Consider the following 16,643-nt stretch of genomic DNA (forward strand, 5'->3'; position numbering starts at 1 on the left):
ATCATTTAATACTTTTTGTTTTTTTATCACTTGTACCTAACTTTGATTAGTGTGATAAAATTTATGATGGTACATTGACTGTGATCCAATGTTGAAAACAATGATAAGAGAATAAAAAGCATAGAGAGGGAATGAATATTGTCTAGGGTGTAATTATATTTTCGGCTGAAGTCTGGGCTGGAGGGCCACACACACACACACACACACACACACACACACACACACACACACACACACACACACACACACACACACACACACACACACACACACACACACACACACACACACACACACACACACACACACACACACACACACACACACACACACACACACACACACACACACACACACACACACACACACACACACACACACACAGTAAAGGAATGTTTAACACAAATAATTGCTTTGAAAAGTGTAAAAAATAACATTAAGTTGGGGGGCTGGTGGCCTAGTGGTTGGTGCTCACGCCCCATGTACAGAGGCTATAGTCCTCCATTAGAACGGCCTGGGTTCAGATCCATCCTATGGCTCCTTTTCATAGGACGGATGTCTTTCCCCACTCTCTCTGTCCCTGATTTCCAACTCTATCCGCTGTCCTGTCTCTACAATAAAGGCATACTATATAAAGCCAGAAATAAAAAGAAATACATTTCAGTTGAAAATAACTATGCCCTACCAGCAGAGGTGGAGCTAGCATTCTCTGTCGTCCAAATAAATAAGGAAACTTTAAACCATGTCACACCTTAGGATACCACACAGGAAACAAGGTTTTGAAAATTGGACAGCTCATTCCAGATGGTTAAGCAGCTTTTGACAAGTTCTTACAGTCCATACAGAATGTTTTGAGGCTCTTCTTCGGGGGGAAAAAAAACAAAAAACAAAAAACAGTAGAAAAATAGTAGAGATTTTAATCCACTTTTATTACAGATCATTAAATTTAACTTTTGTGCACTGTGTTAGAGTCGTTGATGAACTAAAACAAACTGCTGCAAAGATATTACGCTGTGCATGAGGAACATATTTATTCCAATATGACTAAAACATAATGTAAAACTTTACAAATACAGCTGGTTAGTGACTAAACTGACTATTATGTACAGAATAATATCTCTAATAATAACAAGGCTTCAGTATGTGACCTATTTAAGTTAAAATTTGTTTATATGATTTAAAAATAGTAAATAATTATATCACATTTTCCAAATGTAAAAGTAAAAAGCCATCTGGCCCTCAACAAGAAGTTCCTTCTTTAAATCTAAGGAGAATGTGTTTTTCCACACATGCCCCTCCTTCCTTCACACCCTTAAACAGACACTATGGAGACTTTATAATACAACTATTTATACAATGTTCCATTCACAAACAAAAAGCAACAAAAAAGAAACTCTAAGGCAGGTTTGAACATACTGGCAAAGTCCTGCAGAGTAACAAAGATCTGTCACCTGTCACCTATCACTCCTCAGTCCTGGTCTCAGTAGAACAAATTCTAGACTAAATTAGGTCATCGTCATCTCAGACATCAGCTTTGCGTCCAAGACCAATATTTAAGCAATAGAATAAGAGTAAACATATCAAAACAAGCAAACATATTAAATTAGGATTCAGCTACAACTGCAAGTCAATAAGTTTAATTACCTGTTAAAACAAACTCAGCACTCACAGCTTGTGCCTAGAATGGTCCAAAGAAGTCTTTTCTGAAACAAATTGAAATTACAGTTTCTCTCAGCATATCTTTTCATGCCTTTGTCCCATAATGCAACACAGTGATTGTATCCCAACGATACTAAACAATGCAAACAGTGAAATGTTGTGCGCAGACTTCCTGCACGTTGAGCACAATGCGAGTCAGGACTTCATGATTGTTGTCCATCAAAAGGTTCCAGTTCTGTACATCAAGTCAAGTGAAATTCTTCTGCGCATGGAAAACCAGCGGCGGTTTGTAATATACATGTGATCCTGTTGTCCGTTTGCTTTATGGTCCAGTTCATATTCAGAGGAGCAGACGTGTAAGGCCATAATCCACAAACTTTTAATATTGTCCTTCTTTCTGGTCCATACAGTGGAAGAATGATGATGTCATTCAAATTTTGAGGGCAACCACCAAATCTTCAAGGAGTCAAGAAATCAAATTAGTGGCATTATATTCTATACTTTAACATGCACATCTTGTATATATTAATATATATATTACACCAGACTTAAATATGAGGCTTTCATGGCTTAACCTATACAGTAGCAACTTTATGTCCCCCAAGAAGTCAAGCTTAAAATTTGCACCCAGACTGAGTGTCTGGGAGCCACGGCAACCAGACATTAAACGGCTGAGAAGAGGTGGACCAAAAAGCAAGAGTCTGAGAGCACATACATGCATATACACAGCCAGATGGATGAGACAGTCTGAAACTGGGAGATAATCCTTCATTTTACACACAAACTTTAGGGTGTTTCAGTTTAAAGTGCCAAATTGTTTGTATTCTTGTTATTCAAACTAATCTGAGCGATAAGTTGCCTTACCTGTGCTTCTGCAACCATTATCGAACATCTCTAAAGAGCTGAAAGACAAACAACAAATGGGGTTATGACAGGGAGGGGGAAGTACAGAAGGAGAGAGTTGGGGAGGTGTAAAAGAAGAGGGAGGTGAAGACAGTGATGGACTTGAGATGTGGGGAGGGTGACAGAGATAAGAGGAGTGTGAAAAATATTTTTTTTTAAGTCTGTGAGGAAGGAGTAATAGAGATGTGGTGAAAAATGTGGCGCTGACATTCAACCGTCTTTACAAACATCACAGATTCAGCCTGAGTGTCAGAACAAGAGCAGTCAAAGCTTTTCTCTGTTTGGCCCATACATACACGAGTCTCACACAAACAGACAAACTAACACACGTGGCCAGCATCCAATATTAATTTTCACTTCAGGTGGAAAATTGGATTTTGCATTGGAGTGCCGTCAGTCTCTCACACGCACACAAACGCCCTGCAAAAATAACCCAGCTCCTGCTGCTGCCCCATCACCAAAGCAATCACACCTCCTCTCACTCTTTACACAAATAATACACAGAAAAAACAAAACGATGATCAATACAAAATATCTGGAAGGCAGCTACACAGCAGTCCTGGCATGGTGATGGTGCCAGAGAAAGTAACAGCAGACTGAGTTGAATTCTTGTGTTCTGCTGCAGGCTGCAGTAAACTAATGAGAGGCATGTGATGGCTGAAACAGCAGGAGGAGATGACTGCATCATCAGATTGTGGACATTTGGTCCCTCAGCACAAAGACAGTGCAGACTGAATATTTTTGGATGGCTGCACTCTATTTTAAATGAAAATAAGAGAACAGATGGAAAGTGGGGATGCTGATGCCATTGAACAGGTCTGGTTTAATGTCAGTGGACTTGAAATATAGTCCAGAGAACCAATGTTGATGTTTGTCAGATACTTGTTAAGCATACAACTGTGTGAGCTGATAAGGCAGCAGTGCTTTGAAAAACAGTATTAACCAGAGTTTGCTTGCAGGCATGAGCTCATTTCAAATATGTTAAGTCTTCATTTCTGTCCTTGGTGTTTTGCAGCCAGCTTTGGCAGAGCCTCACCAAAATAACATTTCTAAATTCTGTTTAGTCGATTCTTGGTCCAAACCTCCTACAAAATGAAGATGCAGCTGTCAACTCCTCTTAACTTCGTCTGGGTTCTTAAACACTTTTAGTGCCAGGCACAAATTGGTCTTTTTTTTTTTCTTGTGCAGGAACCTGGTCTTAAAAAAACAACACACACTAGCGTATGCTAAAGAGCTTAAAAGTCTAATTTAAAGTTAAAGAACCCAGATCCGGTCATGATGGTTAAATTAATGATAAATCATGGATCAGAGACAGTTGATGCTGCACAGGTTCTGCCCTCACCCTCTGTCCTCCTTTTGGGATAACTAAATGACGAAAGAGTAAGACAAATAATGAGAGATCACTGAATGTGCATGTTTTCACACATTTCTATGCACAGTCATACATCTCAAATATTTAAACTTTGGTAGAATTCTCCTGATCTGGAAATGTAAAGTACATAATACACAACGAGCACACGCTCAGAGTAAATTTGTTCTGCTCACTGAGGACTAAGGCTGAGGGTCTGGACCACCTGAACAGCATGAATGTCTCTGATCAGCCAGGAGCTTTCGACTGAGCTTCCCGGTTTGTCCGAGATTAGTCCCCGTGATTGGTAGGTCCACTCACAGCAAGCGGGTCTTGGCTGAAAGCTGCTACGCTGTTCCGCATCTCATTCTCACTGCCACGCAGTGGAATCAGCGACACGTTACCATGACGCGTGTCTGTCGGCATCACACGGTTCACACGTGTCTGCTTGAGTCCGTCTTGAGGCCACACGTCTCCATCATACTGTAATGAGAACACGGGCAGATGGAGAAGTGGTAAGAGGAAGAAAAGAGAGATTTTACAATACAGCAATAATGTGGCCAGGGAAAAAGAAAGTTTTAGACTCAGGTAACCGTCCCATTGACATTTGAATTTTCCTGTTAAAGTCTAATCAATCCAAAACTGCTTCCATAACGGTTATGACCACATCCACAATGAGGAGAGTGTGAAAACAGGATTAGTAGGCTGTGTAGTAAACAGTGAGATATCATGATTCATGAGTTTTAAATAATCAAAAATAGGGGAGGTGTTCTTTTCGACTGTTCTTTTTTTGTGTGGGAGAGAGTGAATATCGCACCTGGATACTGAGAAAAGTAGCATACCACTCCCTCATCTCTGACTGCGTGTCACAGCAAAGATACCTGCAAATAAAAAAAAAGGGTGACAAAGTGAGGTAGACAGCGTGATAAAAATCTGGAGGTGGCGTGTGTGTGTGTGTGTGTGTGTGTGTGTGTGTGTGTGTGTGTGTGTGTGTGTGTGTGTGTGTGAAGACTGTGTGTGTGAAGACTGTGTGTGTGAGGTCTTGGGAGGAAATAGGAGAGAGGCATTAAGGGAAATGTGGATAAACAACCAGAAGAAAGAGAGAGAGAGGAAGTCAAAGATATTAAAAGAAATTGACACATCATCTTATTGCTGTTCCTCATTTAAAACGACACAATCAGAGACAGTGATCAGTGCCTGCAGTGTTCAGTGTGTTCTTGTATCCACAAAAAGGTTTTAGATTTCGTGAGATGTGAGTGTGTGTATATTTATGCCACTAAAGGAGCCGTCATCGAGCCCTCTGAGCCATCAGCCATGCTGTGATGCTGAATAAATAGGTTTTATTTATACAGTAATTATTGTTATGAGCACAGATGTATACTACAACAATTATGCAACTTCTCTCCACTGAGACGCAACAAAACACTGATTCCGACCGGAGAGCTGAGCAGAATACACCAAATATAAATTTAGCTACCATCAAGAGATTTGGCACACATGCTAACACACCTCAAAAAACACACACACTCACACACACCTCCCCTTTTTCCCAAGTTTACATCATTAAGGCCAGCAGAGCTCATTAGTGCTTGTTGGGATACGAAACAGCACAGTGACTCTACTCGAGCGTGCATACCTACAGTTCTGTATTCTGCTATGTTCTACAATCATGTTCTTTCTTTGCCGTTAACTGGGTCGCTAATCTAGAACATTATCAGCTACAAAGAAAGAACATGCTACTCATTTATCACTGCAGATTTTCATAAAGACACTGATTCAAATCTACATAATATTCTAACATATATATATATATATCCACGTCCATTAGAGTTGAAAGGATGGCGGCTGCTACCTTTTGCTGATAAAATACTGCTACAAATTGGGAAAATTAACAAGTACTACGAGTTTTAAAAGGAAAGAAACAGGACAAGAATGAGCATTGAGTGCAGGTAGCTACATTAGATTAAAAGAAAAGCCTTTAGTCAGCTCAAAATTTCTAGCTCTTCATCCTTCTTTTTCAACATATTTTCACATTATTCTTGACATACAGTTTCTCCCTCTTCAGTGTGACATATTGCCTTTCTTTTTTCCACTTCCTCTGCATGCCTTCTTTATCTTTCTTCTCCATTCCCCTCTCTCTGTCACTTCCTCTCAGGTGTGCGTATTTCATTTTCCGTGAGCGATAAGGCCACAAAGCGTAACCGAGGGGACGTTGCTGCCTACAGCGTGACGAGAACAGCGCTCCTGTTACAACAGAGCTGAAGTCTGCTGCTGACAGAGTAGAGCCCACTATAACAGGAACACATGGACACACACTGAGAGATGCACAGGGATGTACACACATATACAAAAGTAGTGTACATACAGAAGCATGTTCACGTCAACAGAGTCAGGATTAGAAGAGAGTCATGGTTACAGGTGTAGTCATGTGCGTTTCCCTCCTGGGTGGAGACGACCTTTCATATGCCTCCTCTTCCAAACTCTCACGCAGGGATCTGACCCGTTTTCTCTGCCTACAGAGATACAGCTGGCTGTTTGTAACATTGGTCATGTTTACATGCGCATCAAAAATTAAGATTATGCTGCCACTAAGGGAAAATAAGGCGGCATCAACAGAGAACGTCACAGGAGGACTGAATCCATTACCACTAAAGGCTGAACACAACTGCAGAGAGATAAAAAAAGAAAAAAAAAGTATGTGGCTTTAACTGAAGGAAGAAGATAGAAATGAATACACTTAAATAAGAAAATTACATTCTTCCTGTTTATTCACCACACTCACTTCAGGAGATAGCTAAAGAGCATTAAGATGGCTAACTGTATGTACCAAATCTGTCTTGGGTTAGGATGTAGCACAGATGAGGGAAAAGTTTGGAATGAACCATCTATGCTTGTTTAATGTCAGTAGGACTGTCCTCAGCTTTGACGTCTTGACTGACTGTTATGTTTGTATAGATCGGTCTACAAGCTACAGACGAAGCTCTGGACAGCTTACTCACCACTGCTGTTTCTCTGACTTCTCTTGTTTCTTACACTCATACACCACTGTCAGCCCCCAACTAGAAAACAGACAGAGAAACAGTTAAGAAAGATTGGATTAGTTCAATAACAATCAACAACAATCATAAAAAGCTCAAGTGCTTGTGATTCATGAGCTCAGTCTGCCCCCTTGTGGTCACTCTTTTCACAATCCCAAATGAGCCATTTCAGAAAAGGTTTGAAGAAACATTTGCTTCAAATAAACAAAGAGAAGAAAGTATTAAAAGTATGTTAAAAAAATAACAATTGTTTCCTAAATCTTGTAAAAATCTTGTCTTCTTAACCGTTTTAAGACTCTCTTTTTATCAATCTGATTCTTTATAACATGTGTCAGTGGTTGCCTTATGTAGTACATTCATAACTACTAAGATGTCTAAAATCTGAAGATTTTTTAGTCTACATTTAAATTATTAATCCTGTATTTTGCTTAGTGGATTATTCAAACTCTCACAAACAGAGGATGGGTGCATAACTTCTTATATACTGAAGTTATAGTAGTGGTGTACACTTCAAATTCACTGTTTGAAAATATTTATAAGGGTATCAGACTCGATAACTCTTAGCACGACTGTTTTTCACACAGACTTGTGCTCTTTATACACTACAGGGAAGAAAAAAAATAGTATTTTCAGATTTTTTTCATGAATGATCGACAGTAGTAGATATTTTCCCTGTGGGCTTCAATTGTTCCTTTCTTTTTCCTGAAATTGTATCACAGGTCACACTTTTCTAGCTGCGGCTTTGCCACTCTGTAGTGCTGTTGAGGATGATAGGAAGTGACATCAGTGCTTCAGGTGCTCACCATGTGAAAGGCCTGAGTTTCTTCTTTATTCCGAGGTAGACCTTCAGGTTTTTTACGGGCCATTCACGCTCTGCACGATTACTCTGAGAGACAAAGAGAGACAGAAACAAAGTGAATTAGCCTGAGAACGAACAGAGAGTGAAGACTTGATATGTATGAACTCTGTAAATACTTACTCTGATTTCTTTGTACATTCTCAGAGAGTTGGAATTGAGGATGAAATATCGGTCGTGAAAACTTCCAGAGGAGAGTCCCAATCCCAAGATACTTCGCTCTTCTCTGAATTTCATGTTGCCGTGTTTGGATGCGTCCACTTTACTGGCTGAAGGGCAGATTGACAGATAGTAACAATGTGAACTGTGAAGAAGAGAGAATCATTATGTTTCCATATGGTCTGCGTGTTCACCTAAGTAGAGGATCATCATGTCCATTGCGAGATGCTTCTTGATGAGCAGATTGGAGTCTGTGCCAAAGGCGTGAAGGATGGGTAAGACTCGCTCCTGGTAGTGCAGCGGTCGCTCTGAAGAAAGCACAGCGACATACAGCAGAGGGTTGTATAAAACAATGTGACGAGAAGGCTGAGCTCTTGTCACAACAATTGACACTGGTGCACTTTTTTAATTTACAGATTTATTTTGGGCCCTGTAATGTAGAGATAGGACAGTGGATAGAGCCAGAAATCAGGGATAGAGAGAGTGGGATTAACATGCGGGACACAGGTCCGATTCCAAACCTGGGCTAACTGCTTTGAGGACTGCAGCCTTTGTACATGGGGTGCGCAAACTTAACACTAGACCACCGGCACCCAATGTTTTTAAAGCTTTAAAAAAGTTCTTGAGTTTCTATTTTAAAGAATTTTGAATTTAGTTGACAATGTGTTTATGTCTGCAGTTCTTGCTTTCACACCTACATACCAAGCTTTAAAAATAGCTTCTGATATTGTTTGTCTTGAAAGGTGACTGACAGAATCTCCTCCAGCTCATCCCATGACTCATCCTCTTTTACAATTTCTTTATTTTCTCAATATCATTCCTCCGTGACTTCCTCTAACCAGCAGGTTGGGTTTTCTGTCCGGTGACAGGAAATCTGCCAGATGAGTTGAGCGTTTCTGGCATTTGATAAGCCACCTACAAGGTTTCCTGGGAGGGAACCAGATGGCCCACATACCGGGCTCAAAACAAACCACGACACACTGTCACATCGCTGACAGTGATCTCTTTGTCTCTGGAGTTTATGTTTTGGCTTTGGGTAGGTCAGACTGCTGGATGAGTGGAGAGCTATACACAAGATTACAGGCCTTTAAATTTGTTTAGCTGTTTGCTGTTCTTCTTTCATGTTAATTTAACATGAGAAGGCCATGCTGCTTTTTGAATAAAGAGTTCATAATAGAGGCAGAAAATGTGGATTTAAAGAGGAAGAGGGCTGAAGAGGTCAATAAAGAAATGTTTATCCACAAAAAATAAACAACTGCTCCCTTTCTTACCCATTTCCTCCTTCTCGCTGACCTCCCAGCAGCTCCAGTACTCTTTGTCTTTAACCGTGATGTTACGCCGGTCCAGAACCTCACAGGTCAGCTCTGCTGCTGTCATAGAGCCGGGGATCTGAAAGAGGAAGTCACACTGCTACTCAGCAAAGGGGTCGACAGTAGAGTTACCCTGCAGCACTAATTTAACGCCAACCCAGAGTAGACCCGGGTGCTAAAAATGTTAAATGGAGAGTTTAACTGTCTTGTTACATCACCTTGACATGTTGCTCTGCTGTGTCCTTCTTCTCCTCCAGATAAACTGTGCAGATGAAGTGACCTCCAGGTTCAGTGCTCTGAAGTGCCCGTGGCACACACACAAACAAACAAAAATGACAACCAGTTCTCCATTTACATATAACTCATAGAATGAAAACAAAGATTTTTTTTTAAGATTATAATGTCACACTCTCACAGAAGTCAATACAGTGAACAAAAACAAACCAGATTATCTCCAAAGCAATCGGTTATCCAAACTATCTTTATCTTGAATAAACAAGATGGCAATATTTGAGACTCACAGGAAACTTCGTGTTGAGTTTCTCTCGCACTTGGATGATAACCGTTATCTCCTCTAGCTGCTTCTTCAGCTGCTGCTCATCCACCTGCAAATAATGAATCAGTCATCATGTGGCATAATACTTGAATGACACATCATGGCACTCTTGAGATCTTGAGCAGAAATCTCAACTCAGTATTGATGTAACGTGAGCTATTCACAATCCTATCATAAAAAATGTAATGTGCTTACAATAAGGCTTTCTGTAGCTGGCTGGTTTTCTTTAAATAAAAGTCACATTTAACAATGGCTTCTACCTTTTTAAAATTGTATTTTTATAACAAACTGATGGCTCCAAGAACAACATTGTATCCCTGAACACTAAAGTATTTTCAAACAATAAATGCTCAAATACAACTGAAAAAGTATTGGCTAGAATCTGTTCTTGAAAGTTTTTTTGTGGATGTACTCATTTTTCTGTCATTACTTAAGACAAATGAATGGAAAGTTTTGTGTTGTGCTGTGATGTGTTGTTATGCATTTCCTCTATAAAGTATGTTTTTTTTTTTAACTTCTCTGGAGATTCAGGACATGGTCAGGAGCAGATTTCACTACAAGGACATTCAATTTTAACTTATCTTAAAAAATGTTGCCCTCCTACTAAGCCGCCTGTCTTTTAATGAGTAGTAAGTCAGACCTCAAAGATGAGTGTGTAGAACTGGATGAGGTCCTCTACGGCGCGACCAGCAGTGTAGTCCTTCCCGTCAGTCTGAAACAGTGTGGGACCGAATACTATGGCCAGGTTATGGAGGTTCATCTGATTCAGCTCTGAAAAACGCTGCACGCTGAAACACATGCAGGTCAAAAACATGAGCATACAACAGACACACAAGACACATACAAGAGGATGTTGATGTGTATTTATGTGTGTGTGTTTCTCACCAATATAGGTGATTAATAAGAGCTTGAAGAGTAGCCTTGTTGACACGAGGCAGTCTCTTAAACAGCAGCTGGTACTGGGAGATTTTCATACTTTCATCTTGGATGGCTGGAGTCAGAGAGGGGGAAGGAGAATAGTAAAAAACGGAGGAGGAAGCAGGATCAAAAGGAGTGTCAGGAAACGTGAGTGGAAGAGGAGGAAAGCACAAAATGGAAGTGTAAGGAAATAGAAGGGAGACTGCGACATATATAGGATTCTTAGTGACACATACAGTATCTTCAAACCTCATGAAATAAATATAAAAGGCATAGTACCACTAGGCGTAAGTGGAAAAATGTGTTTTATGCTGCGGGTGAACTGACCTGTTCTCAAATCACAGCACTTGACTGCACTTAAGAGAACAACCTCAGTGTGGTAAGTCTTACCAGCAGCATTGAGCCAGGTGGAGGCATCCTTTGACGTGAACAGTCCCTCCTCTAACTCTCTGAAGAAGCGTTTGAGTGTGTTGGACACGTCGTCCACCTGGTGCTCTCCTTCCCTCAGACGAACACTGCGAGCATCACAACAGAATTTCTCACACAGCGCTGCCACGCGGGAGTTCACACCGCTCTTACGATAGATCCCCTCAGACGTCAAGCCTGGAAAGAAAATGAATGTACAACACAGGAAATTCAAATACTTGTAAAATGTACATGAGATGGGTTTTAAACAGGAGCATTAATGCAACATAAGATAAATGTTAAGGGACAGCATATGTGCCTTTACCATTTTTCAGTGTCTATAATAATAGATCGTTTTAAGACATAAATTAGAAAATGAAAATGTCCTGACAGTGAATAACTGCTTAAATGACCCAGTACACATTGTGTCCACTAGAGGGCTTCTGCCCATTACAGTGTGTCACTTGTTGGGAAACAGACACCAAAAGTGAATAAGCTGCATTTCCTTTTATGTCTCCATCATCAGAGGTCCAGTATGTTTCAATAATTTGTCATAAGGTTTAAAATATCCTGCACTATATTACAACACAACAGATGATTACATGAGATGTTGTGTCATGAGAAATGACCACAACTATTACAAGAAGCCAAAGAGTTCTGTCCGGATATCCTGGAAAACTGACCAAAGGGTTTAAAATTCCTTACAAGAACATATAGAATATCATTATAAGGAAGCTACACACAGGGGGAGGAACACACACACACACACACATATTATATATATATATGTGGAAACACACATGCATACAGATAACAGTAGACATGTAAGGAGGAGAGGAGGAAAGGATCAAATAGAAATAGATGAGTAGTCAGAGTGACAGAAGCCAGGTCAGCTGCTAGAGGTGGGAGGAAGACAAAGAATGAGTAACAAGGGATAAAAGATGGGAAACAAAAGAGAGGGACAGAAAAGGAAGGAGCAAAGGGAGATACAGAGGTGGAACAGAGTAGTTTTGTTTTCTTGCGGTCTGCTGTTCTCATGCAGAGCCAGATATCCTGCAGTGTAAGTCACACAAGGACACACACAGAGAAAAATAGACAGTGCCAGATCGGCAAACACATTCATGGCAAGAAAGATCAAAACTGCTTACAGCTTAGCAGCCTGTGTGTGTGTGTGTGTGTATATATATATATATATATATACACGTCTGTGATGTAAATGCATGTGTACATGTGTGGTAGAGATAAGGAGAATGGCTTAAGGCCTGTGTGTGTGTGTGTGTGTGTGTATTTCTTTGTATACACACAGCAAGTTATGAAGGAAACTCTCTTTAAAACCCATTTGTTCCAATATCTCTGTCTCCGTGTCTCACCGCATTGCGTGATGTAGCCGATGCAGCTGTGCACTATGACAGGGATGTCTGTCTCTGTCAGCTGCTGCTGGCTCAGAGTGTCTCCTCCGCGACCCGCTGCCGCCTGGATGGCACTGCACCAGCCGGCAAAGTCCAACTTCCTCTCTCCCTCAATGTACAGAGTTCTTAAAAAAGGAAGAGAGTAGAGCAGAGAAGAGAAGGGTTAACAAGTGACAAAAAACAGTTGAAGAGAAGATGGCAAACAAAAGCATGTAATTGTGGAAAAACTTTAGAAAAGACAAAATACAAATAGACAAGACAAAGACAAATAATATATTAAAGATTTGATTATGTTATTATGTTTTTAAAATATTATGTCCAATTGTTGAACTCTTGACTTGTGAACTGCATAGATGCAAACACAGATTTTTTTTTCTCTGTGAGTAACTATTAAAACTGCTCTCTCACCTGCCTTTCTCCACCAGCACAAGCACCTCATTGTCTTGTTGAATAGCTGTAAAACACAAAAACAGAGTTATCATATTTTCCTAAGCTTAACAGATTGTCTGAGCTTGAAACTGCTTTCAATCTGACTTCATGCGTGTACGGACTCAAAAGTATGAGTGTGTATTTTTGTGTTTATGTCACACTCACAGAGTTCATTCAGCTTGCGGAGGTGGATCTCCTCTCCTTGGTTGTCCCCGAGGTAAGCGTGAAGTGTGGAGCTCACCAGAGCAAACCAGCCGACCTTGGATGTTTGAAGGTTCAGACCATCTTTACACTTCAGACGCCCGATCCGCTCAAAACCCAACCTCAATAAAGGTTCTGCAGAGGCTGGGATGAAGCTCTACAAATAAATAGAAAGCATCGCGTTTATTTGTGATTCATACATCATTGTATTGCAGCTCTTTTGATGAGGAATTAACCACTTTAGTCAACCTATTACTAAAGCACTCTGTGAAAAGCAATATGAATTAAGTTGTTAGAATAAAGGTTAAAGCTCCTTCACAATAATTCAATGTGAGGGGATTGCTGGTCACATGAAGAGTGGTGTTTCAGCAACTATGCAACTAAAATCTCCTTTCGATTGAGTCACAATAAAGAAACAGACAATTTTTCTTAATTCAGCCAATCCAGAGACATCTGTATAAATTCAGGTTCTGTACGATTCTCAGTCTAACTGGCACATTTAAAGGATTTACAGATAACTACAGAAGCTCGTGAACACCTTGGCTGATGCGTCTGAATAAAGCAGATAACGGCTTTCAACACTTGTGAGCAGAGGATCAAAGAAACGGTTTGTTTCATACCATAATGCAGCTTACATTTATCTCAGCTGTTAAAGGTGCTGCTCTGAAGGAAAATAAGCAACACAGGAAACAAGTCAGCAATAGCCATCCCGGTCCTGACCGCTAAGCAGCACTTCCCGAATCTAGCGTTGCTAGAACTGCAAACCTTCCACTTAAGCAGAGCTCTCCAATTTCATTGCCAGAAAAACATGATGGTGTCAAATCTTCTCTCTCTAAATAAAGGCTCCTCTGAGGGGGAATGCAGAAGGATTTGTCTTCGTATATATATGAGTTATTTGGTGGTTACCTTGGCAATAGACTTGACCCATTCCTTGTGGCTGTCTGGGTCATCGGTGCCAAACAGATAGAGACGCTCTGACTCTGAGCAGAGTTCAAATGTGTGGTCATACCTGATAGTCAGGAAGGGGAAAGAGAGAAGCAGAGGAAAATTAAAATCAGCTGTGTCAGGTGTCCGTGTACATTTGATATATATCACAGCCGATTCTGGATAATAACGTACCAATTCAGTTTTAGCTGTATATTTTATTCTCATGTGTATAATAGTGTTTTAAGACAGAGAGTATACAAAGGGGACCGGTTTCCGTTTGCATGTTTTTGTTTTTGTGTGTGTATACCCATGTTTCTCATGGACATCAACAGCCAAACAGACTATCTCTGTGGCCTTCAGGGATCCATTAGGGTTTGAGTTCTTGTCACTCTCATAGTAGCTGAAGGTTCCATCATTCAGCGTGCACCAGCGACGGCTGAACTCTACACCAAAGGCAAAAAATAAAGATTAAACAATCATAATTACACAATTTTCATCTATTTATTAGTTGTTTTGATGAGCCTTTTAAATATGTCTTTAATCTATCTTGTCAATGTTCGAGCTATTTATGGCTTTGTTGTGAAAAGAACATAAGATGATGTGTAGGCGTCTATAAATACCCTCTCTTGACTTGTGCTCTGTGATGGCTCTAGCCATGGAAGCGGTTTTGAATAGAAAGCCATTGTAAGACACACAAGGTTGTGGTGAATAATGAAGCGCCTCCATGTCCCCGCCCACCTCTGACCGCGGCAGCTCTGCAGGAGAGAAAAACAAAATAGTCAAAGTTAAATTATCTTCTTGGGCAAAACATACCATAAAGTCTGTCATCTATTGGGAGTCTTAAAAGTGAATGGGAAAGTTGTGAACACTCCTTAGTACGGCACTCTAAAGAATCTTTTTAAATTTTAAATCCAAGATAACAATCTGAATCCATCACACACGTCTCATGTCTGTGAGCTTTTATGTGATCTTGGGTAAGCAGAGTTATACTATACCTGTGTTGAGATTGTGGCTAATTAGCTCCGCCTGTAAAGGTTGTGAGTGTGCGTTGGCCAGGGATAGAGGGGAAGGCCAACTTGCCATACCAGTTGAACAATTTACATCTGCGCCGCAGAAAATCAGGCTCAGCGTCTCCAGAACATCACTGCCCTGCACATTTATACATAGAGCCTGGAGAGATAAACAGAATGTCTTATCATAAGTATATCCTCAAGTGCAAAGTTAAAGAAGACAGACACAATAAGCATGGTAGGCAATTCATCTAAAAGCAGATGTAATATTGTTGAATTAATCTAAACCCTGGTGTCAGGGGTTGGGATATACTGAAATAGGATGGACAAAGGAGAGAGTGTCCAGGAGGAATACAGTATCAATGACACAGAAGAGAAGAGAGAAGGAGATAATAAAAAAGTAGTGGGAATAATACTAAACAGATAATAAAGTGATCACTTTTGTATTATGGTTCTTCAGCTGACTGAGCTTTAACCATGGCATGTGATCTCCTGTCAGCTTTATTACGGAGGAAATAGCTGAGGTCAAACTCAGGGTGTCTGTGTAGCCAGGCTTCATAACATGATCCAGAACTGCAACAGTGTAATGTGCATCCTGAAGCTAAGACCTGCCAACACTGCTATGCCCTCATCTGGTGGAAATGATGTGATGTGTGCCCTGTTATTGTTGAAAAAACAAATATACAGAACGGTCAAAAAAAAAAAAAGCTAGGACAATTATTTAGGGATTTATAGGATCTGTGGAGGTTATTATTGAATAAAACAACAAACAGGGTGCCACCAAGCATTCCAAGTCTTGTGCCAGTTGTTGAGTCTCATTTAAATCCACTCTATGCACATTTCATAACAAAGCAACCTGCAGTCATTTTAGGGTGATTAGTATCCAAGTCCCAATACATTGTTAGTTCAATCCAGAGGCACACTGGGGGAAAAGGAACACTGAACTCGGAGTAAAGTAACTGCTTTGAGAAACGTTAAGATATTTTTGGTCGATTTTTTTATATTCTTGTCATGTTTTTTAGTTATGTTGAAGTATTAGATAAGAGGACATTTCCAAGATGTCCATTACATCCTATTGTACTTGTATGTGCAAGAAGAGATATGAAGCAGATCTGCTGGAAAATAAGAAAACTGAAAAACCCCACACTCATTTAGTGAAAGCTGAACACACAGAGGAAAATCTTACCACAGACATTACTGTACTGTACAATCTCTGATGCACTTCCTAGAAGTAGAGAATCGTCTTCACTTCAAAACGTGTCTATGTAAATATGCGGTAAAAAACACAACAGCTTAACTTAGTCCTGAGGCCCGTATTTACAGAAATAAACATTAAACAATTTGACAAAAGCAGCACACTGCACGGGACGGCATACAGAAAAGCACACAAACAGGCCTACATACAATAAGCTGGTTAAAATGTCAGATGAGCCAGAAGCCCATGGCAACAGGCTGCACCACATTATGCTTGACTAAATGTTTGTACATGAATTTTTTTTTTTGTGTCAATGTTAA

General features: G+C 40.2%; 1 protein-coding gene across 3 annotated transcripts in view; it reads right to left on the reverse strand.

Moving 5' to 3' along the window:
• Positions 1-908: 908 nt before the first annotated feature.
• The window catches only part of LOC109989824 (arf-GAP with Rho-GAP domain, ANK repeat and PH domain-containing protein 1), a 45,574-nt gene continuing 29,839 nt past the window's right edge, over positions 909-16,643 (reverse strand). For 2 of the 3 annotated variants that reach the window (XM_020641717.3, XM_065960066.1), the window contains 21 exons: positions 15,114-15,288; positions 14,739-14,873; positions 14,426-14,561; positions 14,098-14,200; positions 13,156-13,348; positions 12,970-13,015; positions 12,523-12,686; positions 11,138-11,350; positions 10,715-10,820; positions 10,470-10,617; positions 9,795-9,878; positions 9,492-9,569; positions 9,235-9,352; positions 8,158-8,271; positions 7,928-8,073; positions 7,752-7,834; positions 6,910-6,969; positions 4,728-4,791; positions 4,232-4,393; positions 2,524-2,561; positions 909-2,115 (listed from right to left, as the gene is read on the reverse strand). In XM_020641717.3, the coding sequence (XP_020497373.2) occupies positions 2,541-2,561; positions 4,232-4,393; positions 4,728-4,791; positions 6,910-6,969; positions 7,752-7,834; positions 7,928-8,073; positions 8,158-8,271; positions 9,235-9,352; positions 9,492-9,569; positions 9,795-9,878; positions 10,470-10,617; positions 10,715-10,820; positions 11,138-11,350; positions 12,523-12,686; positions 12,970-13,015; positions 13,156-13,348; positions 14,098-14,200; positions 14,426-14,561; positions 14,739-14,873; positions 15,114-15,288 (2,349 nt within the window). In that variant the 3' untranslated portion in view covers positions 909-2,115; positions 2,524-2,540. The remainder of the gene's footprint in view (positions 2,116-2,523; positions 2,562-4,231; positions 4,394-4,727; positions 4,792-6,909; positions 6,970-7,751; positions 7,835-7,927; positions 8,074-8,157; positions 8,272-9,234; positions 9,353-9,491; positions 9,570-9,794; positions 9,879-10,469; positions 10,618-10,714; positions 10,821-11,137; positions 11,351-12,522; positions 12,687-12,969; positions 13,016-13,155; positions 13,349-14,097; positions 14,201-14,425; positions 14,562-14,738; positions 14,874-15,113; positions 15,289-16,643) is intronic. The other variant, XM_020641718.3, reaches the window with a different exon arrangement.

This window comes from Labrus bergylta, chromosome 11 (genome assembly GCF_963930695.1).
Source record: "Labrus bergylta chromosome 11, fLabBer1.1, whole genome shotgun sequence".
Taxonomy (NCBI): Eukaryota; Metazoa; Chordata; class Actinopteri; order Labriformes; family Labridae; genus Labrus; species Labrus bergylta.